At 43.0% G+C, this 26,607-nt stretch overlaps 1 protein-coding gene across 1 annotated transcript; it reads left to right on the top strand.

The window, feature by feature from the left end:
- Positions 1-2,430: 2,430 nt before the first annotated feature.
- ANXA5 (annexin A5) lies at positions 2,431-19,308 on the top strand. The gene is made up of 12 exons (XM_008943799.1): positions 2,431-2,447; positions 6,398-6,474; positions 7,116-7,210; positions 8,135-8,248; positions 9,880-9,970; positions 10,601-10,680; positions 11,118-11,174; positions 13,699-13,792; positions 15,235-15,330; positions 15,801-15,859; positions 17,730-17,852; positions 18,962-19,308. Exons 1-12 carry the CDS (start codon positions 2,431-2,433, stop codon positions 19,022-19,024), a joined length of 966 nt encoding a protein of 321 aa, XP_008942047.1. The 3' UTR covers positions 19,025-19,308.
- Positions 19,309-26,607: the final 7,299 nt, after the last annotated feature.

Genomic DNA, 26,607 nt, shown 5'->3' with positions numbered 1-26,607 from the left:
GACACCCTCTCTTAGGTGTCTCCTCACTTTTACTCCTCACTGATTTGTTTTCTGTCTGCTCTAAACCAGCCCGTCCCCGAGCCTGGGGAGTCGGGGAGGGGGCAGCGGAAAGCAGCTCGAGGCACACATCACGCACTACGTGGTGTTGTGGTGTGTGTTTTTTTTTCTTTTTTCCTTTTCCCTCTCTAGTTTCCACTAATTTGTCCAAGTTTTGAGGAGTCTGTGTTTATATTATGCCTGGGTGGAGGCTTCTTCCAGTGGAGGAGGAAGGAGAAAAAAACGCCGCCGTGGCTGTGTCCCATGGAGGCTGGGGACCCGGTACTCCATCACCACTTTCCCCTGTCTCACCGCAGTTTTTCTGGAATTCTTTTAGCTATAGTGCACTGTTTCATCTGGGTGTTTTTTTTTGCGGCCCTTGCGTCGCTGTGGTTTGAGCCTGGATGAAGGCTTGGAAAACGGGGGCAGACTCCAGCGTTTATTTCTATAGTTGCATCAAATGCCCTCTGAAAAGTAAAGTAAGAGTTTAATGGGTTATTTATGCGTTTTGGACTGCTGTGGGAAGCAAAAGTGTGTGAGTGCCTTACAAAGGTCAGGGTAGTTGCTCCTTAATGTAGCAGTTTTGTTATTTTAACCTAATGAGGGCAGTGATTAGTGGTGTCTTAACACTTCTGTCAATATTTATTCACATTCTGTCTGGATTTAGTTTAGAAAGAAAGAAAGAAAAGATGCCTCGTTTAAAAAAAAGTTTTTACTTTTAATAGTATTCCACTAAATCCTTAAAGTTTTGGGTTGTTTTTTTTCTGAGGGGGAAAGAGAAGATTTTTCTTCTTTTAAACATCAGGCCTGCTTTGTAGGGTACATCTTAGGAAAACAGGGACCCCTACCCATGGCAGTGTGGGGCATCTGACCAGACAGATCTCCTGGGACAGCCTTTTATTCTGGTCCATGTAGCATTGCTTACAGGCTTGAAGGCCTTGAAAGCATGAAAATTTGCAGTTCTCATCTGTTTCAGAGAGACACAAACTTTGAATTCTTTGTCTTTGTAAAAGGAGCATTTCATTCTACGCTAGAGCAAACCAGTTACCCTTGTGCTCACGTAGTGGAATTTTCTGCTGCCTGAGGTAACTTTTGGGGCTGGGTTACAAACTGTGGTGGATTGTGGTAGGCTGAAGTCATTGGAGTGATGAGGTCTCGTACTAGGTAGGCGTTGTCCTCCAACTTCCACGTTCTGAGGGCTGCCTTTCACTTCAGTAGTATTCTTTGCCTGCATGATTATGCAGCCCTGAAAGAGTGGTAGTGTCAAAGCTTGGTAGCCTGTAATTAGTGTTACAAAAATAAAAAAAGAAGGTGAAGAGTAAACTCTGCTCCTCATGGCGGGTCTCTTAAGTTTTGCTGGGCCATGAAGCGATGGTAAGCAGTGGAGCTGCCTTTCCCCACAGATCCATACGTGTAGTGGTTTTAATGCATAGGTGCACGTGGTCCCATCTCCTGCTGCTTGGTGAACAAGCTGCCTTGGAAACGCTGCCCCATGTTTGCTGATTCAGAAACCTAGGAAGAAAGCAATGAGAATGTTTTCTGCTTGTGTGCTGCAGACTGATCAGTTTTGGTCTGCAGATTTCCCCTGAATGTGAAGTTGGGAGTATTTTCTGTATCCATTTGTAAAGAGCCAGGAAAGGGTTGCTGGGTGCTGGTGAGGGTGTGGCTGCTGTGCCCTGTATCTGGAGTTCCTGTTCTGCCAAGGTGTATATGTGACGGGGGGCACAGGAGTAGTGCCACCAACTCCAGTGGTGCTTCAGATGATTGTCTCATGTTCCAAAGCACAAACACTTTTTTTCAGAATTCAGTTCTAAGCAGCTTTGTGGTTTTGCAGAGGTGATTTGTGAAGATGGGTTCTGTGGGGGTTTTTGCAGATGTCCCTACATTGGTTCCTGTTGCTTGCGCTCATCTTCTCCCTCGCTCCTGTCCCCACCTTGTTGTTGTTTTGTTTTTTTTTTTTTTCCTTTCTCTCCTTCCTATCTTTGGTATCTCCATGGTGTACTGACTCAGAGGTCAACACAGATGTTGTGTAATTCCATTTTTTTCAGGAGTTTAAATTTAGTGAGGCAGATGTGAATGTAGTCTGCTGACCAGAGCTCACTCCTTCCGTTTAAGTGGACAGTCTGAAGCATGACTAAACTTAGGGAGGTGTTTTGTAGAGGTGTCTCTATAGCTGCACACTTACATCAGTTCTGTGCTGATTAATGCACTTAGTGTGATTTGCATCCTGCCACCCTTGAAATTTTAGTAAGGACGTCATGAAGTAATTCTGTATTTCTTAGATGGTGTAAAGCACAGTGTCAACTGAGGTCTCTGTGTGGTCCTCAATGGCCAAGAGGGCTTTCAGTTTACCAGTTAGTGCTGTGGTGCTTTATCTGCAGGACAGCTCATCTCATGGAAGAAATCTTAAGGCAGTCATTCATTTATTCTAGCATGAGAGCTGGGTGCTGTTCTGTCTTCTGAAAACAGCACACCTTCTCTGTTTGACAACCTGTGTGAGGGTAAACATCCTCCATTTCTGCTATTACCTCTCCATGGTTTTCCTGTGCCATCTTGTAAACAGAGAGCTGCTTTAAATCCCCCAAAAGGCATGTACCCCCTTCTCTGCACTAGACACTGGGCTTCCCAGTGACAAACTGATGGGATGCTACGTTTCATGCTGCAGAGCAGCATTCTGAAAGGTGGCAGCTCCTCATCTGTGGGGAATCTGACTGCTCAGAACTTATGAGTGGGTACAGAGCTACTTGAATCACTTCAAGTGTGGTCTTTTGTTTGATGATAATGAATGTTTTGTGTCTAACAGTGGCTAAATATGGGTCTCGTGGGTGGGGCATTTGTTTTGTGCTTGGTGGGAAAAATTAAAAGGAACCTCGTTAGGTGACTGTTGTTGATCTTACAGATAGTGCGTTGCCAGGATATGTGGCCATGTGACATCGAATTGTGATGTCTCCCAGGAGGAGTTAATTTAGCTGGAAGGTGCTGATTAGAAACATCTCTCCTGATGAGATTGTATCTTCTCCTTCTGCAAACTTTTTTTGTGGAGCAGAATAAACAAAAATAACAGAGAATGTGAATTTCCTCATTTGGAGAGGCATAAACTCAAAGCAAGATCATCTCCTGCTTTGACGTATTTCTGGGTTTTTCTTTTTTTTTTCTCTGCCTTTCCTGAACATCATGCTGATTTTGAGTTTCTAGGGGCTTTGCTGGTCTCACTGGTAGGTGTCTGGAGAAGATGGAAGCTGCTCTTTATTTCAAGTGTACAGTCACAAATTGCTCTTGCACTGTCCAGGATTGCTTAAGGACAGTCAGTGTATTGGGGAATGCAGAGAGAAAAGAATGTGGGTGGGTTTGGGGTGTTAAAATCTTGTGATATTCCTTCTGTTGGGATCCTGTGTGTTGTGCTTCTGTTTATATCCTACTGCCCATTGTAGGGTATTGCTACTTAGTGAGGGATCATTCCCTCAAAACATTACAAAAGGATTTCTGTCAAAGACTATTTTTATTCTCCTTTCTGTTGATGTGTTTTGGGTTCTTCTGAGTGGAAAACTTAATAACCAAAGTAAAAACAAACAGTGAGACTGTAGCATCATTGTGTATCTGTTTGCATAAATGGCAAGGAACCTTCTTAGAGATACTGGGAGTATGGTATTTACCTCTACAAAAAGTTCTGAAGCTTGTAAATAAATATCAAATAGTTGTCTTTCCGTTCACCGTTTTTCATACTGGGTCAGGATGGCACAGCAGGTGTGGCGCTGTGGTCCACCTGCAGGAATCTGTTGATTTAATAGAAACATTGAATGTCTGGGCTGGAAGGGACCTTCAAAGGTCATCTAGTAACCCCACATAACACTAACTGTAGCTGTGCTGGCTGAGGCGTGAGCTCCTGGCTTTTGTCAGGGGCTCTTTAGTATGCACCTATTATTTTCTTAGAAATGTCCTTATTCGTAGCTTCAGTTTCAGACCTTCCATTGACTTCAGTGCTTCTGGCAGTGGTGGTGGTTTAGTACAGGTGCTTGCCCTCTTTCTCTGGCCAAAGGTGCCATGTTTGGGGAGGAGGAGACAGCTCTTCCCTCCATGGACTGAGTTCGTTACCACTGCAGAGCTTTCTGCCACTGCCTGTTGATTTTGTGAATGAGAAATTGGGACTGGCATAGCTAATACGGGGGCTTTTGGACACTGGAGGGTTTTAGACATGTTTGTGGTTGTTAAACACGACGTGCCTGAGTATTTCCTGCCTCACCCTGATCACTGGCCCCACTGCAGTGCTCTAAGATGCTAGGTGGGTGGGTGTCTGACGTGAAAGGGATGGCTTGACACTTGCCCAGTGGTGGGCCAACTACTGTCAGGGTCACATCTGCCCACACGTGGCTTCTGAAGGCAGTTAGACTGTAGGCTGGACTCAGGCCTGCAAAACCCTCCCCAGGCTTGTCTCGTACTAACAGCCCCTGCTGTGGTTGTGCTCTGTCTGCACTGGCGCGTGGTAGCCAGGGAACTGGTGATGTAGCTGGGGGTCTGGAGCTGTCGTCTCTGCGGTACCCAGAGGAGGTGGATTTTGTTCTGCAGCACGGTGGAGCTGCAGCACTATTGCTGCTTTGCAGGCTGGGTGCAGCTCAGCTGCTGCCGCAGGGGGGTAGTGGCAGGTAGGTAGTCAAAATCCACTGAACGACTGCTGGGCGTCAGAGGAGAATGCCTGGAATGCAAGTGGTGCTGGGACATCGAGAAAACTTTCAGACTACAGCTGCTGAGGCAGAATTTCAGGAACAGCTTAGCTGAAGCTTTCCACACTGTGCTCTGGAAAAGAGCGTTGTGGAAAGATTCTTCTTGGTTAACAGAAAAGAGAAGGATGATGCAGAGGTAGATCTAATTTAACATTTAGTGTTCCCATGTAGGTTGTCCACAACAGCCACAGAGGAATGCTGGGCCATTGTCACAAGACGTGGGGATTGTGAAGGAGAATTCCACTTGCTCCTAACAAGATAATAAAAGGAAAACTTTAACTGAAAGATCAGTAACTATTTGCTAAAAGAGCTGTTGACTATCGGTTGTTTCCAAAGGAGAATTGCGGTAGTTCTGTAATATTAGTTATGTTAAGACAATCTGAAACACAGCAGCAGGGAACATAATTTTAAATAACCCCATGCTGACTGGCATGGTAATAAGGCAGGAGGAGGAATACAGAGGCTCTTTAGTCTTTCTCTGTTTTACCAAAATAAATTCAGCTTACAAAACTGAGTCCCAAATCCTTGAGAGTTTTTTTTTCACAACAGCCTTTGGAATTAGCTAGGAAAATGACAGTAAGTACATCTTGCTGTGCCTACGTTTGAAGCACTGCCTAAAAACTTGCTTGTAATGGGAAAAGCAGAATGTTTCAGGGTAAACATTCTATGTCTATCCTGAGGGTGGAAAAATGCCCTGCCTGCTGATTACTACTTTTGTACAGTGATGGTTGCATGAAATTTCTCTTCTCTGGCTGTTGGGAAAAACTCCCTATTTGCCAACCCTAGTCGTTTCCCGTTTTGACCAGTGCTCAATTTTTGTGGTTTCTAAATTAACCACTGTGCTATACACATACATATTGTTGAACTCTCATGTTTAAATCCAGGCAAGACTTTTCCATAAGGGTGATGAATATCCCTTTGTGTTTGACCCAGAGGAAGTCCCTGAAAAGCCATGTTCCGTAGAAATGTAGTGGAATTATTTTTGTGTTTGGACAGGCTGATCTTTGATCCGTATGTTTAAACTGTTATTTTTTTTTCAGCTGTAAACTACTATGACTAATATAGCTGAATCACTTGAGTAAAAAGTTGCTTATGTCAAAAGAAACCTGGTGAAAAACTGAAAGTTGTTACAGAGTTCAGTAGGTCTTGGTTGCAGCATGATGGTAAAAAATCAGTGTGGTGATGGTTGAGAGCCACAGTAGGTGTTTCTTGAGGAGAGGAAATTCTTATTTCCAGAAGTTTCTTGGATACTTGTGTGGCTTTTCTAGAATATATGATTTGTGCAACTAATTTCCAAAACTGCTTTTAACAAATGATAATTTCTTAGTTAATTTTCCTGCATTCAGACTCCAGTGTTGTAAATGCCCATGCTGCAAATGTTTACCATTATGTAGATAAAGCTGAACTGAACTGTAGCTGCTGTACTGCTGAGTGACCCCATAGGGTACCTTCTGAGTGAGCTGTGTTCAGATACCCACAGGCTGCCATTTAGTCAAACAATTGGGAGAAAAATGCTGTCTTCTTTTGATTGTTGAATCAGATTTAGTCTGAGCTCATGTATGGAGAACCGGAAGATGCTATATCCTATTTCATGGCTTTTCCCCTCTTCCCCCACCCTTTTTTTCCCCCCTTTAGTACACAAGAGGCACCGTGACAGCCTTCTCTCCCTTTGATGCCAGAGCTGATGCAGAAGCTCTTCGTAAGGCCATGAAGGGAATGGGTAAGGATAATTTATTTTACAAAAAGGAAAAGGTGCTCGCTTCTTTGACAACACCCTTTCTGAACTCAGTTTTTGGTATCAGCAGATCAGAGTAGGACATGCGCCTACATGCTTTGGAATGACAATCCCAGGACTGCCTGAGTCTGGGTGTGTCCTGGTTTTGACTGTGCTGCTCTCAAGGGTGTTTATTTTTAGGTTAGCATAAAGGGACAAAAGAAGGCGGTTTGCACATTCCCCACTAAAAATGGATACTCCACAGGCTTCTCTGCACATAGTTTTGTGGCATAGTAAGCTGGACTAGGGATTTACAGGTGGCAACTTGGAGAGCTCTGAAAGTAGAGGAGAAGCTCTGAATTTGGGAAGTGTGCGACAGCCCCCTCGGCCTGGAAGTGCGTAGGCACCTTACAGGTGCTGTGAATAAAGAATACTAGCACACAGCAAGGATCTAGGCTAACGGGTGGTCTGTAAACTCACACTGTAGCTCTCTGCCCCAAAACCTCCCTGTGAGAACAAATCCTCACATGCTACTTTCTTTGAGGCTGGCTGTGAGAAGGAAACAGAAGGAAGGGAGAAGGGAAATGGGATACACCTCAGCCTGTTGTCAAATAGTGTTTGTAACTCATTGTTCTTGCCAACTTCAGGGACTGATGAAGAAACTATTCTGAAGATCCTTACCAGCAGAAACAACGCTCAGCGGCAAGAAATTGCATCTGCCTTTAAAACCTTATTTGGCAGGGTGAGAAGAAAACTCTAGAAATGAGCTGAATGTATCCTACAATGATTTTTTGAAACTGTGAGGCGCGTTCATCGCCACCTCGTAAAAAGTTCCCTTGAATTAAATCTAGTTTTGCTTCTCTCTCCCCATCTCCCCACTCTGCCATATCCTTAGTTGCTGACTGGATGAGAGTACTCCTTTTAGGTTAGCACAAGGAAGTTACTCCCTTTGTTTGTATTTCAGTCCAATGTGCCTTAGATGGGTTTTTGTGTAAAAGCTCCTGTAGTTTCCTGCTAGTACACTTCTAATACTGAATTTGTGCTCAGTGTGGAAGGAGTTATCAAATAGTTTGATGCAAGATCTGCGATGTAAGGTGATAACAGGAAAACAATTTTCTAGAGGTATAAAATGTGACAGAAATAAAGCAGGCTAATAACCATAGGAGAGAACAACCCCAAATATATTGGTAGATAAGGCCACAAGTGAGCTGAAAGCTAAGAGCTTGTTTCTTTGTTCCAGCATTGCTGGAGCCTTTACTATTCTAGCTGAGTAACCTTTGTTTCAAATAGCAAGTGCAGGGAACAAGTAGGGTTTTAAGAACTTCTATACTGGAAAAACAAAACAACCAAACTCCACAATATAGAATCATAGAATTCTAGAATTGTTCTGGTTGGAAGAGACCTTCAATATCATCCAGTCCAACCATTAACCCAGCACTGCCAGTCCACCACGAAACCATGTCCCTAGATGTTACACATTTTCCAGAGGCCCATCTTCTCCTGCATTATTTGGCTCCATTTGTTTCAGTTCAGGCACCAATTAAAACAAAAAGAGCCCCATCCCTTGTGGTTTTTCATGTCTCTGGAGTCTTCTAGCTTACAAACACATGTACCCGTTTGAAGTGGTTAGTCCTTGTTCATTAGAGCACTGTTGGTTCTGCATTAGGATCTTGTAGACGACCTGAAATCGGAACTTACTGGCAAATTTGAAACATTGATGGTATCTTTGATGAGACCAGCATACATTTTTGATGCTCACGCCCTGAAGCATGCCATCAAGGTAAGAGTAGTCATGGAAAGGAGTACATCATATGAAATGTGTTTGGTGTTTTTTTTTTAAGGAGTGAACTTTTGATTGGTAAGGGGAATGCTAATAGAAAAAGCCTGTTTTCCCTCTTTTAAAAATTGTAATGTTATATATCTGCTGTTATTGCTAGTGCCATAACTTTGGCTGATTTCTTATTCATCCTAATAACTCATCAGACGTAGTTTAGAAATCTGATCTGTGGAATGTTTTCTGTGAAACTATTTTCATGAGAAACTATGTAATCTTTAGAAAACAGTGTTGCTGTAGATGCATCTTAAAATCTCCATAGCATGAGACTTGTTCCTTCTGATTTGAACACGACAAGATATGCATATTGCTTTTAAGTATTTTTGCAGCTAAAGTGCAGTGCTGAAGTCAAGTGGACAGTGGATTTGTCTGCTCTCAGCAGCCTAGATTTTATGGCTGTCCAGCTGTATGCATAAGCTGCAGATGAGTACAAGGCATTTCACTGAAGTGTGACTGATACTTGTTTGTCTTCTCATGACTGTTGCTCAAGCTAGGGAGTATTTTGCCCCTGAGGGATTACGGAAATTTAGGAATTGGAAGTCCTTGGATTATTCATAGAACCAAATGATTAGAGGACATTGAACTTGTCTAGTGTCAGGTAGTGCTTGGTTGGGTGACACACAGAAACTCTCAAGGTCCTTGATGACCAACTGGTTAATATGTAGGCTTTGGTCAACAGTGCAGGCTAGTGCTCATGAACCGATGACTCAGCAAATAGTATCTCAGACAACCGAAATGTTAATCCTGGACATTTTCTGTAGTGTCTTTATATGCAGTGGGGGAAGGAGAGATAGCACCTGACAAAGAAACTGATAAAGGCCTTGCTGACTAAAAGGAAAAAATGTATGCCCAAGCTCCCCTTGTTGACTTAGGAGTCAAAGACTGACATCTGGGAAATGACAGAACAGATGGGCGTAGGAGGGAAAGTAGAGATAGTCAAACAAGAGCGATTTTGTTCTTGTCACTAACAAAAGCTGATATTAAACACAAGTTCATGGGATTTCAGAGGATGTGTGCACACAGAGAAGGTCGATACTAGCTGCAGTTCAGCCAAGGTGGGTAACAGCAATCAAGGTGTGAGAGCAGAGACTGAAGCATCAGATAACGACTTGGAGAAGAGCATCCAGTCTGTGCACAACATTGTCCTATCAATTTTCACTGCTGCTGCTTAGATTAGAAGTAATCCAACAGTCCCTGCCTCACTTGTTGAGCAGACATGTTCTTGAAACAATGTGTATTTTCAAAAATGATTACATGTAATCTGGCAGCTTTGTGTTTTGGGTATCTCTGTATCCACCTGGATATCTCTGTACACAGTTTGCATTTGTATTTTCCGTACAGGAAAGGTTGGAAATAACACTCTGAAGCAGAAAATACACAGTACTGTATTTCAGTGTTGCAAGGGTAAAAATCATTGCTGGTGAAGAAATGATTTCCAAAACTCTTAAAATATAGCAGAAAGAAGAAAATAATTTTTCTTTGTTTGATCCAGGCGTGTAAGCTGATAGTTGCTTTTGACTGTCAAAGGGAATTCTTTTTATTATTCCATGAACTGATTTATGCTTGCACCCCTGTAGGGAGCAGGAACCAATGAGAAAGTGCTGACTGAAATTCTTGCCTCCAGAACACCTGCAGAAGTGCAGAATATTAAACAGGTTTATATGCAAGGTAATTTTCTGTATAAAATAAAGTTTTAGGGTCTCCATTCAGCTCTCTTAATATCAGTTTGGCTCATCTTTTAAATAAAGTCTGTCTGAACTGATGGATGTGTCCAGGAAGTGGGATTTTGTTCTGCTGTGTTGCAAAACTTCATATCGAAAGAAACTAGAGTTCAGATTGTCAACAAAAATATGACTGCAGATCCCTGCCACACAAGAAATCCCCGTGTCTTAATAGTTCTAGGCAAAACTTAGTATCTCCAAGGGCAAAGTGTCTCCGTACTAGACTTTCCTGGGCTCACAGTTGCTGTACGGCAGCGAGACTGCCATGTTTTAGTATAACTGCAGATCTACATGCTCTTCACTTCCTTAAAGACCTGAATCTGTGCATGTCACCTTGTATTTCAAAATATTTTGAGCGGTCTGCTCCTGATGTTAGGTGTGAGATGCTGTTTTTCACCTCTATTACAAGAATGTTAGGTAATAAGTGTCAGCAGAATATATCCTGAGTTGTTAAAGCTGTTCCTGATAAATGATTCTACAAGCTGTGAGTCACATTAACTTTTTCCTTTTCCTTGCTTTATCCTCAAAATAGTGAGGAGGTCTGTGAGGTGGTGAATGGGTGTTGGCTCTTTTGCAGAGTATGAGGCCAACTTGGAGGATAAGATCACAGGAGAAACATCAGGCCATTTTCAGAGACTGCTGGTGGTGCTGCTGCAGGTCAGTATCTCTTTGTGTGCAGACGTGTGTGTGATTTTTCACTCTGCCTGATGTACACTTGTCACTTCCTGCTAACTGAGCTGGGATTCTAGATAGACTTGGAGATGGGCAGGACTGGTTCTGAAACCAAACGAATCCTGACTCACAGGGTCAGCCTTGAGCTCTGCTACGGGTCATTTCCACATCACTGAGCTGAAGAGCTTCTGTGATGCTCATGGGTGTAGCAGGATGCCAGCTGTGTGGGGTTTTGACGGCAACGGGAGAACGTTTGTTTCACAAAGACACATGCAAGCAGAAAGGAAAAAAAAAAATTATTTTGGAGAAGATGCATTAGGTGTTGACTTTTCACTAACTCTTACAGGCTTAGTGTAACTGATAAGTTGGTTTTTGATTCAACTTCTGATTCTTCTATTTAATGAGTTTTAAAATCTCTTTAGGCAAACAGAGATCCTGATGGCAGAGTTGATGAGAGTCTTGTTGAGCAGGATGCTCAGGTGAGTGAGGGACTTGGGTTTTGGACCTTTTTTACAAATTATCTTGCAAAAAGAGTATATAGCTAAAATTCAGATGTGAGAGAGAAATTGTCGTGTTTCTCTGTGTGTTTCTTCATACATTTCCCTGTGCTTTTACACAGTCTAAGAATGGCCTTTAAAGAGTTCATAGGGACTCACACACTGCCCTGAATATTGTCCATGACATTGTCACTGATCACTAAACCTGTGGAAAGGAAAACCAGCGATTAGTTGGTGCTTGATGCGGTCTCTGGCTGGATGCTGTTGGCTTTGCTGTAGTGGTGGTCAGTATTCCAGTCAATGGATTACAGAACTCATTTACTGCATATTTGTCAGTTATTTCAAGTAACTCTGGGCTAGACATTTTCCCTTGATAAATTGTCAGTTGAGATGAAAGAAAATCTATGGATTGTTCGAGGTGACAAGGAGGAAAAGCAGAACACCAGAACAAGAAAACATTCTTCTGATAGCAGGGCAAGATGGAGAGACAGATCCGACAGAATGTATTGTAGTGGTACAGGCCTGTCCTTTGTTATGTAAATTCAGAAAACTTTGTTCTCCTGTTATGAAAGTTAATCCTGTGGAAACTGGAGCTTGAAAATCAGTGAGGCAAATGTTTAAATCATGAACTAGACTGTTTGATGAAATTGAGTCAGTCTTGCCTTTAGCTGGCCTTACAAAATTGAGGAAACCTATGAACCACAGGCCTTGGAAGGTACATAGGTTCCTTTTGACCCCTTTAACTGAATTTAATCGAGCATCCAAATTTAGGAGGCACCATACACAAATGTTGAAAAAGTCTTGATTTTCTAGATGGTCTCTGTGTCTTGCTGTGTACATTTGTCTTGAGCTGGAACCCAAGCAGAGAACTGTTCTGTCGCATTTCTCTTTATCGATATCTTCATATTCAACATCTAACATAGCTGGAACAGATGCAGAGCGTTTTCTGATTGTTATTGCCAGGTACAGACGGTCAGAATTGAGGTATGTGACTGTGCAAATGCAAGACTGTTTCTGGCTTCCCAGTGTTACTTTTGTTCAATATGATGTTCTGGGAATGATTTGATGCATTAGAGGGGAACCTTTTTGCTCAGTGATGATCTTTAATTTTTTTTTTTATTTTGGTCTGTGATGACTAAACATTAAAGCAGTTGGAGAATGGGTGCTCATGCTGTGAGATAGTATGGACATATGGGGACCTTGCAAGGCTTTTCTGAGAATGCCTGAAGGAGAAAGCCTAACTTTTTAGAAGATGCTTTGTGAAATTATGCAATTGATATACATTTTGGGTATTTCACAGCAGCAAGGCAGGAAATGCCACTCACAACTTCTAGTATCTCTAAATAAATACCTTCCTGGCATTTCTAAATGCTGTGCTGGCACTTCATGTTTGTTGGAGAGTGCTGGTATTTGTTTGATGAGCTTAGCATATATTATTTGAACGAAAAATCCTTGCAGTGCCTTAACAGCTGGGTTTTGTAACCCCACCCTTTTGTATTGTTAATACTGAAAAAGAGCACACAGCATTCACAAATGTCTCCTGAATAGAACTGTGGGACAAACAGAAATAGGAAGTCCATAACCTCCCCTTCAGGTTTTGCATTATGGACAGACAAATGGCCAGCAGTGTTGCTATGCAGCAGATGTGTTTGTGGGAATTTTTCTAGGAAATATTTGATTGCCTGAATATAGCTGGTAACCCGTTTGCTTGTCCTCTGCTCAGTGAGGAGGGAGAAAAAATGCTGTATGCTATGATACATACAAATGTTTCCCCTTAAATAGCATTTAGCATAATCTGAAAAAAGCTTCTGAGTGTCAGGAAAAAAAGATTTAATTTCATTTTCTGATTATTTTTTTTTTTTGCTCCCACTCATTTTCCCCCTCCCGTTACTTATTCCAGCTTTTGGAAGTGCTTTACTCTCCTAAATGCTGGTAACAGCTCAGTCATTGTGTTGAGGAAAGACTTGCCTGAAGAACAATGAATATGCCAAAACAATTGAATTATTAAAATCTGGTTTCCTAGGACTAAGAATTTATCAGCTCACAAATTGTGTTTCCAAGAGCTTTTAAATCCATCTTCCCCTCCTTTTTGGAAAACTTCCTCCTGGGCCAAGTTAGCATGGTTCTCATGTTGATGAGTCATCATGTAATAAAGCTTTGCTAGTTTGATGTGAAAAGAGGAAGGAAAAAAAAAAGGCAGAAGTATTGAGAATTATCTTCTGTATAATCACAGTTTCAACTTCAAGGCCTATGAAAGGGACTATGCACACAGTCAATTTTAGGGCCTTAAGCATGTAAATGCTTTCACAGTCAATTCCAGGATTTATCATTTATTTCTTTCTAAAGTCAGTTCAGTGCTAAGCAATTTACTTTTTTTTTTTTCTTCCCTCCAGCTGTAGCTTGTTTCTAAGTTTAACACTCCTTGGAGTGAGATAAACAGAGCTTTTCAACAGGGTGTGTGGACACTAACAAATGCTGCTGGTTTGATCTCTTGAATGTACAACAGGTTTTGTTTAGAGCTGGGGAGCTGAAATGGGGAACAGATGAAGAGAAGTTCATCACCATCCTGGGAACTCGAAGCGTTTCCCATTTAAGGAGGGGTAGGTAGTATGGTCTGTGTGTGCCCGAAGTCTCAGTATTACCCAGCTGGTGGTAGAAATGGTCAGAAATCTTTAATCACCTCTCCCTGGTATTTTTTTAATAAATTTAGTTTCCTGTAATACCATTTCCCATAGCAGCAGTGATCCCCTGCTTGAAGGAGTGGTGCAGTTGATCTGAGGGACAGCTGGGGTGTTTCCTTCTACATGCTTATTTATGTATCTTCCCTTCTGAAAGAGCTCATGGCAGTAGAAGTGATGCTGAGAGTCTGTTGTGAGTCATCATAACCTGATGGAGATCCAGCCCTGAAAGGATCAGCCCTTTTATAGGTGCACATTTTATTAGGTGTTAATAAAGAAACAGTGTCTGTCCCCCCCCCGCCCGTCTCCTTACGAGTCTGTTTGCCCAAGCTGCTTAGGGCATTGGATATAATGACCAGTCAGTTTTCCTTTGGTTCTCCAATCTTTTTGTTTCCTTTTTGAATCCTTGAGTTCATTTAGATTCCCAAAGGTAATTTGTTTTGCAATATTACTGTTTAGTTTTTTACGGTTATTTGCATTAAAGTCATCTTAAAGTTTGTTTTGATGCACTCAGCATCTGCTTAGAATTTTAAGAATATAAGATTTCTTTGAAAACTCAGTTCTTACAGACATTCATGAACACAAAGGCCAGTTTGTGTGAAGTTAATTTCAGGTAGTAGCCCAGTGTAGATAAGATCTTAGATTCAGGCTAAATAAGAGGCATACCTGGGTAAAAATGCTTATCATTTCCTAAAGCTTCCCTTCTTCCCCTGTCCCTCTTCTCCCTGCACCCTTTCACTGGATGCGTTCACAGAGTCACAGACCGGCTGAGGTTGGAAGAGACCTCTGGAGGTCACCTTGTTCAACCCTGCTTGAACAGGGCTACCTAGAGCAGGCTGACCATCCAGGTGGCTTTTGCACATCTCCAAGCGCTCTACAACCTCCTTGGACAAACTGTGCCAGTAACTGAGTCACCCACACAGGAAAAAAGTGTCTCCTGATGTTCAGAGAGAACCTCCTGTGCCCACTGCCTCTTGTCCTGGCACAGGGCATCACTGCGAAGAGCGTGAGCCTCCCTTGACGTGCTGTCAGCACTCCTAATGCAGCCCAGGGCACTATTTGCCAGCTCTGCCACAAGAGCACATTGCTGGGTCATGTTCAACCTGGTGTCCACCAGGACCCCCACCTCCTTTTCTGCAAATCTGCTTTCCAGCTGGTTGACCTCCAGGTGGGGTTGTTCATCCCCAGATAGAGGAATTTGCTCTAGCAGGAAATGGGTAGTTAAAATAGGACAGAGGAAGACTGAGTGGACAGTAGGGTTTGGGCTGTGGGAAATGAGCTGCAGATGGCTTAGCCTGTCCCGAGGTGGACCCTGGGAGAAATGCTGGCTGCACACCTGACCAAGCAGCCTTTCTGTTTTGCAGTGTTTGACAAATACATGACTATTTCTGGCTTCCAAATTGAAGAGACCATTGACCGTGAAACCTCCGGTGATCTGGAGAAGCTGCTTTTGGCAGTTGGTAAGTGGATCTAGAAGTGGGGTTCTTCATTTACTCCCAGGCCTCCTGAAATTGCAGCTGTTACAAGAAGCGGCATGAAAAAGTCATTCCTTTTTCAGGCTAATCACCCAGGATTTGTTTTTGTGTCTAGACAACAGGCCTTTCTTCTTCCTTTAGTAGGTGGGGGAGAAGTGGGCCGGGGGCTGGTGGTGAACTGCATTATGTGGGTCATGTGCACCTCAACCAGAAAGTGAGACAAAACTCTGCCCTCATTTGTGTTCCTGGTATCTCCTTCAGAACAATGGCATAGACGGGGAGTAGGATTTGATTAGCCGAGTCTCTTCCCTGCTAGAAATGTGTGGTGCATTCTGACCCCTGGAACCCAGAGCACCGTAGGAGAGGAGAGGCTGTAACTGAGCCATCCAGGAGAGCACACACCTTGTCTGACAGTGAAACAGCGAGCAGTAATTTAACCCTTTGCCTTTTTTCAGTGAAATGTGTCCGAAGTGTGCCTGCCTATTTTGCCGAGACGCTGTATTACTCCATGAAGGTACGTATGTGGGTTCCATACGCTCCTCCCCATCTCCCCAGCTACCAGCCCGCTCCCTGTCCCTCCGTCTGCAGCTCGGCTTCCCCTGTGAATGCCAGCAGGATGCTGTACCCCTTAGCATCTGCAGAAGGGTTGTGACTTTGTGCTCTTTTGTTTTGGAGATGAGTATCTACAAACTGAAGATGTAGTTATCTTTGAAACGATTAGATAACTTTCCATCCTGTTTAGAGAAGGGAAAACTCCACAACACAGCTGTTGGCTTTGCCTTCCCTTGGATGGGAAGAGATAAGCAGGGAAAACTGCATTTTTAACTCACAGTGGCTAATAGTAATTAAAACTGAGGTAGTAGTCTGTTGTTTTCAGGCAAATTATCAGCATCCCTGAAGAATTCCTCCCTTGCTCTTGCTGAAAGTTCTTGAAGTGTGTTCATCACCAGATGGTTATGTTGATGAGGTGTCAGCATGAGAAGGAGTGAAAAGAGATGAAATGATAGCTGCATTTTTAAAAGTTGCTTTAGTGCTTTTATACATACCAATTTAAAATCACATTCAGGTAGAAAAGACAAAATGTTAATGCAGTATGCTGAACTGTGTGAAGAGGGTTATTTTTTTTTTTCTTATTTATTAATTTTTATTTCTTAGAGAATGCAATAGAGCATCTTTTCCTCTAGGTTTTAGTCTTGTACACTTCTACTATGAGGGGCCTGTCTGCTGGTGAGATCCCTAATTAGAGGTTTTTAATATAAATAATCATTGAGCACTTTGGATAAGAAAGATGTTCATAAATTATTACTTAGGCAGAAGAGTTTGTATTTATAATTCATCAGTTTGACTTGACAAAGTTCTACAATGAGCAGAGTTTGCTTTCATGATTAGGTGGGGCAGAGATTGGCTTTTACTGGACCCTAATGTCAGACCCTACTCGGCAACCACTGGACTCACGGCGTAACTTGTGAGCAGTTTTAGGGCATTTTTAGGTGTAATCCAAGAATATTACACCCAGTCGAAGGATTGAGTGACCCCGGATGTTGGGCGGAAGATGATCATGGGGGCTCTGCCAAGTCCTTCCCTGAGGTGCATTAGCAGGTCAGCATGTGGAAATTGTGTCTTGCTTCAGCTTGTGTGGAGCCTGACTTGTCTGAGCAGGAGGGGTCAGGACGTCAGGAACTCCAGACTTTTAAAGCCATGAAGATGAATAGAAGTGGAGCATGTTTGCGTGGTTGGAAAAGGTTTATGAAGTTTGCCTTGGTAACAAACAGCTGGATAATTTGTGGAATGAGTTGCTCTGCCTGTGTCCTGCTGTCTGATGTTCCATGCTTTGTACTAGTGGCACTGAGGGTTTAGTGGTGACCTGGCAGTGCTGGGTTAATGGTTGGACTTGATGATCTTAAAGCTCTCTTCCAACCAAAATGATTCTGCAATTCAGTGATTTAGGTACCCAATTACAGAACTGATTGCAGTTCTGCACTCAAAGAGTGATTGGCATGTGAATCTGTCTGTGGTGATCAGCTACTTCCACTGTGTAAACTTGGAACTGGATTATTTTAAACTTATCTGGGCCTTCATGGTTGAAGCCTGTGAGATGAAATGTGAAATAAGAGATCTGACCATATAGCACTTTGTAGAAGTCCAGGGCTTAGAGCACTTTGCATCATTGGTGGTCTCTGTTCTCCCCACTGCTGTGTGAACATCTTGTGATGCTGTTCCAGATATTCTGTTTTGGAGTAGAAATGTAGTGCAGGACTGTCTTGAGAAACCAGTGTTGCACTTGGTGCTTTCAGTGTTGCATCTTGGTTGTTTGTATATGTTTTGTTACAGCATCTCTCCAGAACAAACTTGTATTTTAATATTATTTAAATTTTTCTCTTTAGGGGGCTGGCACTGATGATGATACCCTGATCAGAGTCATGGTTTCAAGAAGTGAAATTGATCTGTTGGATATTAGACAAGAATTCAGAAAGAATTTTGCAAAATCGTTGCATCAGATGATTCAGGTACAGTTACTGTTCTGCTGGGAGGGAAAAGGGGGCTGGCGGGGATGATGTTGGCACTGGTGGTTTCTGTGGGAGTGGAGCTGGGCAGCACAGTGCATTCTGGGAGCATGGGGCTGGTCTGCAGTTGTGTGAGGGACCACTCAGCATCAAATGGGGCACACTTCCTGTGGGAGGCTAAAGGTTTTTCTCCACTGGGAGAGCAGATGTGGTTTTCTGCAATTAGAATTGCTCATAGGCTGTTCTTAGCTAGTGCCTCATTTCCTTTTTCTTGTCTGGGTTCCTACTGAGTTTCAGTGTTTCAGAGGGGGTGCTGGCTCCAGAGGAATAATCTTGGGCTTGGGAACCTGAATTATTGTGAGGCTGAAGTTTAAATCTTGGGTAGTGGGGTGGAACTTTTTGCACCATTTCAAGGTGGAAAGCATTTCACTGTGGAATCGGTCTGAATCATCATCTCCTTTGAGTGGATGGGAAGGAGCAGGAAGGGGAAGAGCCAGCAAGAAATCCAGAGCCAGCTGTTGCTGTGAAGTTGAAGCCAAAATGCTTTTTTTCCTAGGATTTATTTTTCAGCATTTTGTTTTATTTTTACATGCTGCTTTTTACAAATTTCTGTTATTATTACTGACATTATGCTCTCCTGGTTAGGCTGGGTGGAGTTGCTCTTGACACTGTCGGTTGGGCCCATGCAGCTGTCCTGCAGAATCAGTAGCAGAGCTTCCCTTTAATGGGAGCCAGGGAACGAGGCTGGGGCCTGGCTAAGTGATGGCAAGGGCACCCTGCACAGTCCAAGGTGCTGCTTTTAGTGTTGCTTTGGGCTTCTCTGTTGTCCAGACTTGCTCATTACAGACAAATAGATTCTAAAATGCAGCGGGTAGCTCAGTTCTAGTAAGGCTTTTCGAGTTCTTTTGTGTTTCTCAAAGTCTGCCTGTGTAAATATAGCTCTGCCATAAGAGACAGAGAATTTCCTTGCGTCATTCCTGAGTGGAGAGTCATCCAAGTGGATTTCCTGTGGGTGGAACAAATGTATAATCTGTTGGAGTTCTCCTTGACTGCTGCTTTTCTTCACATTTCTGTGGTTGTGACTCATGGTGACTGGTCTGTTGTATTAACAGAAAGATACATCTGGGGACTACAGGAAAGCCCTCCTGCTCCTCTGTGGTGGAGACGATGAGTAATGGGGACCATGACACGAAGGATTTGCTGTACTCCAGCTTTGCAGCTCTTTAGTTAGCATGTCTAGCTAAGTTTTTGTATCTCAATGCTTTGTGGCTGTTTGAATTTATACTAGTGTTGCACTTATCAAAAATGAGCATATCGTTATCCAAGTGATAGCTGATTCCTCCTCTTCCTGACATCCCAACTTCAGGAGTTCCAAGTGCCTTCTGTGAGTATACAGGTCGCCTTCATGGGAGGTGGGTACTGTGCACAGAACCCAGTTCTTCGCAAGTGTTTTGCTGAAGTAGGAAAAAAAATAATAATGTATTTCACTAGTAATTTGAACATTTTTTTTTTTGCTTTTATTCCTTACATTGCTATTGAATATTAAGCTAGCTCTAACATTGCAAATGCCGAAAAGGCAGCCTTTGTATGTAATATTGGAACGAATTTGCTGAAGGTAATACAAGCAATCATTGGAAAACTAAAGGACCAATAAATTTTTTCCCTCTCATAACTGTTGTATGTGGTTCTTAATGGGCAAAGATCTGTTCTCCCTTTCATGCGATTCCAGTGCTCCAAACTGTTGGTGTGTTTTTCCTGCTACTCTGCAGGCTTCTACATGTATGTGCTGATTTCTGGCTGTGCATCTTGATGTGGAGTCTCGTATGTGGGTGCTGTGGTGATGCCGCTGTTACGTATAGCTGGAATACCAAATTACTGGTACTTGCTGGGCATTGTCTTCTCGTTTTGCACCACTCAGTCTTTTTCTCCAAAGCTGGGGGAAGGAAGGAGAGCCGCTTGTGCAGTGCTTGGATTTTTGGGTTGGAAGCAGGTGAAGAAGAGACAGGAAGACAGGGGTACTCGAGGGATCTTGGGTGAGGAGAGGATGGTTGCAGCACAGCTTTCGTCAGGCCAGCGGGGAGCAAAGCAGAGTGCGAGAGAAGCACCAGTCTGCTACATAGGCTGCCTTAAACTCACCGCTTCAGTTCATTGTTTATGACTGGCTCTGAAAATCAGATTATAATCTTTAATAATCTTCACAGATTATTAAAGAGCTTTAAAACTTCCATATTGAATAGATGTTTTAATTTTTCTATGTTTATGATTTATTACTGTCATGGTCTCCTGCCAGTAAGTACTTTGTTTCCAATGTAAAATACAAAAGCTCTTTTAATAAGTAAATACGTTAACTGAGGCCTATTCCACTCTAAAACCTGTTTTCCATTCTGTCATACATGCATTCACTCCTTCCTGCTCATGCACTCTCAAGTGTAGGTTTAAGTGATTCCAAAACCAAGGATGCTCATAAGGACCTTGCCATATGATGATGACAAAGTACATTTAGTAATGGAATTTTTTTAATTTTTTTTTTTTTTTTTTAAATAAGGCTGTTATATGCTTTTCTCTGCTCTTTCTGGACAGTTTACTGAATTCTCCATCTCTGGTGTCTGTGTGGACAGCTGTGGGTGGGATTTGCATCTCCACCACGGTTCAAACTGAGCTAAATGGTGCTGCTGTAATCCTGCCCTGCCCTCTTCAGGCTACGTGTTCCCATGTCCTACACACCAGCACTAAAACTCTTCTGACCCTTTGGGTGACCTGCTCCAGGGCACTGGGCTGGCAGAATCCAACACAGCTACGGGTCTGATGCCCTCAACAAACTGGGACATCTGGTGAGGGCTGCTGCTGCTGGAGCTGGGGACATGTGCAGGGTGAGAAGAAATTTAGCAGGAAGAGAGAGTTGGGACTAAGCTGAGTTGCTCTGGATTGGTGTCTGCTGCCACAGATGGCAGCTGGAATTACAACAGCCTCATGATACTAGCAAAGGGAGTCTTCAAATTGCTTGCTGCAAGTACAGACCCAAATTGAGACGTTTAAGTTAAATGTCAAGTCAGAGGTGGTGCCTGAAATCAAATTGCATGAATCTTGACTGTGCCTTGATCACAACACTTCCACTTTTATCTGGCTGTGAGGGAGACTGAGGCAGAATCCTGATGTAGAGAAGATACTTAAAAATTAGCCCAAATGTACATAAAGTATATTTGAGAGTTTATGCATAGACTTAAATACAGTTGCTCTACATCTGTCTAAGCTGTTTGTATGGATGATGGGAAGTTGGGAGGGGTGGTGGTGTTTTGTCTTGGTTTGTTTTCTTTTTGGTGAGTTAATATTTGCCAAGCTAAAATCATGTTCAAAACAATTTCCGTGACCATAGCTGTACATTTGTGTGTTCTTCAAAGAAATTAATTTATTTTCATGCTCCAATGCCTAGGACAGGCAGAAGAGGCAGCTGGTGCAGGACATGCAGCTGCCCTGGATTGCTCAAATTGTTTTCAATTCTCTAATTTTCAGAACTGCAACTGGTGGAATATGCTGTGAGGCCAAGTCGAATCCCAAGTGCTAATGGAGGTGTGATGTTTGTGTCTGGCTGGGTGCAGCACTCGTGGGTCTGCCCCTCTCGGCTCCAGCTGACACCCTGAGGGAGGGCACCCGTGATCTGCTCCCCCTCCAGCCAGCAGGAACCCGTCCTGCCCAGCAGGGCGCTCGCATCCTGCCACAAACAAAGAAACCACAAAAGGTTTTTGAGCTGTGACCTCAAGGACCACTTCCTGCTCTGACCAGCAGAAAGAGCTGGAATGCTCTGAGTGGAGTGGCTTCTTTCCAGCCTTTCCGTGCCGGTGGCTGGAGCGCAGGCTCCACGGTGTGTCTGTGCGGAGCGAGCGCAGCCCCGGTGGCACGGCCCCGGCGTTTGGGCAGCGGTGCAATCTGCCGTGTGCACAGCGGATGGTGCTCTTGTCCCAAGTAAGCTCATGCCGGAGCTGGTGGTGCTCAAGATCATCTGTCCTCTCTCAGTTCACTTGCTTAATGGTTTTTTCGGTACTTTCTCCAGATTGCTTTCTCTGGTTTACTTAAACTAAAGCATGGGTCAGACAATTCAATTTTTTGTTGTTCTTTTTTCAGGAATCTTTATTATTCTTGTTTTTAGTATAAAATGAGAGAGCCCTGATATGTAGGGAATAATGAACAATATATTTTATCAGAAATAGAAGCTGAGTTTATGCATATGACATCTTAAAATTGTACATCTACTTTCTACAGCCTGAACATACACAATATACGCTCTTCCTCCTCATCCACAGCTATGTGAAGGTAGAAAATAAAGTTTTGTTCATGTATTTAGAGCTTGTGAGTTTAGTGGATCAGAATTTGCTGTGTGGTGTTATTTTAAATCCAGAGATTTCTAACTTCCTGAATTACTGCCATGTTTTAGTAAGCCTGTGTGACATTCCTTCATATCTTTCAAGCACAGGTGTAACTGCTCTGCACTGTCTAGAGAAACTGAAAGCATCTGGTATTTAGAAAGTAACTGTGTAATTAACAGGAAAAAGTAATTACTTTTTGGGAGCGGAAATGAGTGGCAAGATGAGTTCTGAATGTTTTTAAAATTTCAACAAGTTGTGGTAATAGAGATGGCAATTGTACAATGTGATGATAAACTCTCAGAGCAGGAAAGAGGAAGGATGTTGTAAGACACTGACTAGTCTTGTCTGCTACTACAAGAAAGTTTTGGCCATTTTTTTCTCATAGATTTCTATTGTCTAAGGAATTGTACACCTTTTTTTGTCAGATCTAGTTGCTAATTGGCTACATCAGAGCTGCTGATCCATGTCCCAGTATAACTTGTAGAGTTTTTGATACGCAGAGGATAAGCATCCATCTTTCACCAGAAGGAATAGTTAGATATCTTCAGGTTTTTCCGCAGTTTCTTAGAGGATGTTTGAGACTCAAGGGGTTAAATGCTGTGATATTCTGAGTATGCAAAAGTTTTAGCCCAGATCCTCAACAACAGTATTTAGCATTTATTTTCCATCAATAACCATGGGAAGTGAGCTCTTAAATCCCGGACCTAAAGCATGTCCTGATAGAATTTAATCTACAGAGCAGCCCAATAGTTGCAGCTTTTTGGCCACTTCTACCCCTAATTTCAATAGGTAGTGGTATTGTAGAATAAGAGGTGCAAGTCTTGGTCTTTCTTTTACACACGTCTATGAATTATGTAATGCCAGTGAGTCACCTGAAGGAAGGAAAAAAAAATAGGCCAACCTGTGTAGGTGGCTACTGCCACACACCTTGCGGTAAGTGTACTTTTCATCTTACCCTTTCTGTTCTCAAAGCCTCCTTCAGTAATAACATGCCACAGGCTGCGTATGATGAGGCCTAAAGGCATAATGGTATCACTGAAATCTAGTGGAAATGTCATTAGAAATCTTGCTCTATATTATTAGTCGTCTTCATCCCATCTTAGGTTCCTTCATCTGCTTTGTCTTTGTATGTGGAAATATTTTATCAGTGCAGTTACTCTGTGGATGCCTCTAAAACTTCATTCATCATGTTTTGCCCTTTTATCTGTTGTTGCCCTTCTGGCCTTTTATATTTACTTTCAGAAAATGGTCCTCTGCTGACAAGGAGGGATGGACGAAATAGAGTTTATAGATACTGACTATGCTGCCACTGGAAGTGAATACGAATACTAAAAAGAAAAACCAGATCCTTTACCATCAGGTAATCCAGCCTGCTGCTTCGTGAAGAACATATAAAGTGATTCTTCCATAGAGCTGGGTATGAAATATCTGTTAACCTCAAGGACATAATTAACAGCCACCTCGTAATGTCATTCACAGTGAGCGAAAATACACCGACATCCATCAACGACATCCTCTGCCTACAGAAAACACAGGCCAGTCAGAACGGTCGCTTCATTGTTTAACCTGTTTATACAACGCTTTGCCTCAGCTCAGACCCCACCTTTGCTCACGGCAGACGTCTCTTTCTGTCTGATCTATCTTACAGGCTCTTATGCTGCAGAGCAGGATCCAAGCAGCTCTCCGTGTGTGCATGGGTGGAGATAACACTGCACTCAAACAAAAGGTAACTTGTCACAGTTTCCTTCAGTCCACATGCAGGTAGAGCCTTGATGTTACTGTGCCCTTTAGGCTCTACATGCTGTATGGAGAGTGGAGGGATGCAGGGACCACTGCTGAGAAGAAAAATTACTGATGGGGAGGAGGGAAGACTATGAACTGATAAATGGCCATAAGAGGAGGAGTTGTTATTTACTGTTCTTGCAGTAGAAGAGCCAGGGGGGCCCAGCAGCTTTGCCAGGTAGTAAGTTTAGAAACAAAATGAAAGGAAACAAATGTCACATGACATGATTAAATTAGGAACTTGCTGTTAGATGGTACTGTGGAGAGCGTGACTCTAAACAACACTTATAAAAAGACAGTTTTGTGCAGATAGATTTGATTGGTAGGTTTTAAACCAGACACAGTGATCTAACGTTTTGATATGTTATCCATCATTTTAGTGGCAGTACTGTTATACATAGATATAGATATGTATATATATATACATAGAAAAAGCTACTGAGCTGGAAAATACACTGAACTGATGCTTTTTCTGCATGAAGTCTTACGCAGCATTGGTTCATCTGGCTTTATTGTGATATGTAATTTAGTTCCTTTTATGTAATATACTTCACAGAACTTCATAAAGCTAAATGGATATTCTACTTTATGGATCTCTACTGCATACAACTGGAGAGAGCATCTTAGCTAAATGTTGAATAAAATAATTTACACACAGAGGATAAAAGCTCTCCTTGATTTTGATATCGATGGTGAACGCTGAAGCTATGAAGACAGATGGAAGTGCTCCAACAAGAAATCAAACACTTTAAGTTACTCAGGCTTCAGAACCTGCCAGAAGATCTTACAGGAGATTCCCATTGCACACTGACAGCTAGAAATCAGTCCTTCACAAAGTGCTGTAGCATGATCCTGTGTTATTGTACAGGTGCATTCTCAGGTGGGGACTGTGACAGAACACATCTAACAAGATGATGCAACCTTTTAACGACATAAAGGTTTGGATCATGTGGGCTAAATGTGTGACTTCTAACATGCCTGAATAGGCCATTTCAGTTTGGAAGCTGTTTTAGAATTCTCTTCCATTACATACCATGACCATTTGGGCATCAATTTTGTTAGAAAATAAAAACTCTCAGCTGCTTTTCTTCTGCTTCCTATGGGCTGGAGGAGCAGAGCTGTGGTGTCTCCTGCCTTGGGGCTCTGTGGCACTCTTGGCTTCAGTGGCTGGGGGTGCCTTCAGGCTGCCAGCCCCACTTCTGATGCATAGCCAGTGCATCAGAGCACTCAACAGCCAGACAAAATAATCTCAAATATGATGATGACTTTTAATACCTATGAGGATCTGTGGCTGTAACAGCAACTTCATCACAGTAACTGAGATCAGAAATTCAGCCTGCGGTTGCTCCTGACTTCACTATGATAGGGGTCCCTCAGGCTAATTCAAATTTAAACAATCACGTGAAATCAAAGGTGGCTTTTCTTGAAAACATGAACACAGATAATCAATGAGGCCTTTCGTGGCTGATGGTTGAATTCAGTTTTCTGTGACCTCTAATATGCAGTCACAATTTATATTTTAAAGATATTTTAGGCTGTAGCACAATGTTCTTGTTCAAAATAGTTGACTATTTCCAAGACTTGCATAGGAAAAGAGTGAAGGAAATGAGAGAAGAGATGGGAAGTCATGCAAGCAGTGAGAGAAAAGAGGAGACTTGGAACATGCAACTTCTGTATCAGGTTGGCAGTCAACGTACCAAGGGGTATCAGGTACATCTGCTGTCTAGTGGGAAGTGTGATGGTTCTGTCATCAGGTGCCTCCAGGTTAACCAGCCTAACAACCCTATCCTGAAGCCACAAGGATGAGGTAGGAGCACAGAACACCCTGCAGCATGCCCCAGAACATCTGTAAGGAGAGGAGCAGGCAGCACTGCGACCTGGTGCTGCAAAGCCTCTTTATGGGGCAGGGGAACTAAGCAGGAAAGGTGGCATCTGTGGCAGGCTATTGAGCAGCCAGGAAGATGGGGGTGTCAAGGAAGGGCTCTGCCTTCCAAATGCAGAGCTGAGAAAGCAAGCCAGGAACAAAAGGGACACACCATGGCAGTCCCATAATACTTTATGGTAGTCTCACTCTCAAAATGTGTTTCCAATGTATGCATTGACCAAGCCAGATGCTTTATTTTGACAGGAGAGGTGGAAAGTTTTTTGGGCAGAGGGTAGAAAAAAAATCATGTGTGCATTTACATATGTGGTGGTTTAGCCCCAGGCAGGAGCCGGGCACCACGTGGCTGCTCGCTCATACCCCCAATCCCCCGCACGGCAGGAAGAAAAGGGAGAAAAATACAAATCCCGTGGGCTGAGATAAGGAGAATTTACTACAGGAACACAGAAGGAACAGCAGTAACAACAGGTATAACAACAGATAACAAATTGTACAAAGGAAACAGATCACCCCACGGGCTCCAGACAGCACAAACCCCTGGAGAGCACAAACCATGGCTTGCACTCCCCTGGCCTCAGAACCCACCCCTGACTGCAGCCCGACCGACCCAAATTGGCCCCAGACCGCCCGACCCCACTGCTCCAGGCAGAGGGTCAGCATGGCAGCGAATAACCTCCTGGCTGGGCCGGCTGTCTGCCCCGCTGGAGCCCCCTGCCAACCGCAGGGGAAGAAC

The sequence above is a fragment of the Merops nubicus genome, unplaced genomic scaffold, assembly GCF_000691845.1.
Source record: "Merops nubicus isolate BGI_N331 unplaced genomic scaffold, ASM69184v1 scaffold6967, whole genome shotgun sequence".
NCBI classification, from domain to species: Eukaryota; Metazoa; Chordata; class Aves; order Coraciiformes; family Meropidae; genus Merops; species Merops nubicus.
This window is presented reverse-complemented; position numbering and strand designations above follow the sequence as displayed.